This window comes from Clupea harengus, chromosome 21, assembly GCF_900700415.2.
Source record: "Clupea harengus chromosome 21, Ch_v2.0.2, whole genome shotgun sequence".
Classification (NCBI taxonomy): Eukaryota; Metazoa; Chordata; class Actinopteri; order Clupeiformes; family Clupeidae; genus Clupea; species Clupea harengus.
Window position 1 is genome coordinate 1094468 of NC_045172.1, and position 739 is coordinate 1095206.

The window sequence follows — 739 nt, forward strand, 5'->3', positions numbered from 1 at the left end:
CACACACACACACACACACACACTCTAGCACTCTACATCAGACCAATCATACATAAAGACATAAATATGTGTGAATATTGCATGGACAGCCTCCACTAAATACTCACTTTTTTTCTCTGATCTCTCTCCATCCCTCTCTCTGTCCCTCCTTCTCACTCCCCCCTTCAATCCTCTTTCACCTCCCCACTCCTTCTCTCCCTTCTACAGTACGGGGTGGACCTGATGGCGCGTGACGCCCACGGGAACACGGCGCTGGCGTACGCGCGGCAGGCCAACAGTCAAGAGTGCGTGGACATCCTGCTCCAGTACGGCTGCCCCGACGAACGCTACCCGCTCATGGCCACGCCCAACCTCTCGCGCCGCAACAACAACCGCAACAACAGCTGCAGCAGCACGGGCAGCGCCGCCATCATCTGAGCACCACCACTACCCACCCTGCCACCCCCCGCCTGCCACCCACGCCCCCCCGCCATGACCACTACTCTCCCCTCAGGCTAGCAGCTAGCAGCTCCACACACACACACACACACAGCATGTACAGAGACACCAGCTGGGAACACTGACTGAGACCTCACACACACACACTACACACTCAAGAGAGACATGAACACTTGCATCCATGGCTATGATGAACACTGACTGACTGAGACCTCACACACACACACTACACACTCAAGAGAGACAAGAACACTTGTATCCATGGCTATGATGAACACTGACTGACTGAGACCTCACACAC

General features: G+C 55.3%; 1 protein-coding gene across 1 annotated transcript in view; it reads left to right on the top strand.

Annotated features, from left to right (window-relative positions):
- Positions 1-462, top strand: part of agap1 (ArfGAP with GTPase domain, ankyrin repeat and PH domain 1) — a 70240-nt gene extending 69778 nt beyond the window's left edge. The window contains exon 14 of the mRNA XM_031558150.2: positions 208-462. Coding sequence (XP_031414010.1) covers positions 208-417 — 210 coding nt within the window. The 3' untranslated portion in view covers positions 418-462. The remainder of the gene's footprint in view (positions 1-207) is intronic.
- Positions 463-739: the final 277 nt, after the last annotated feature.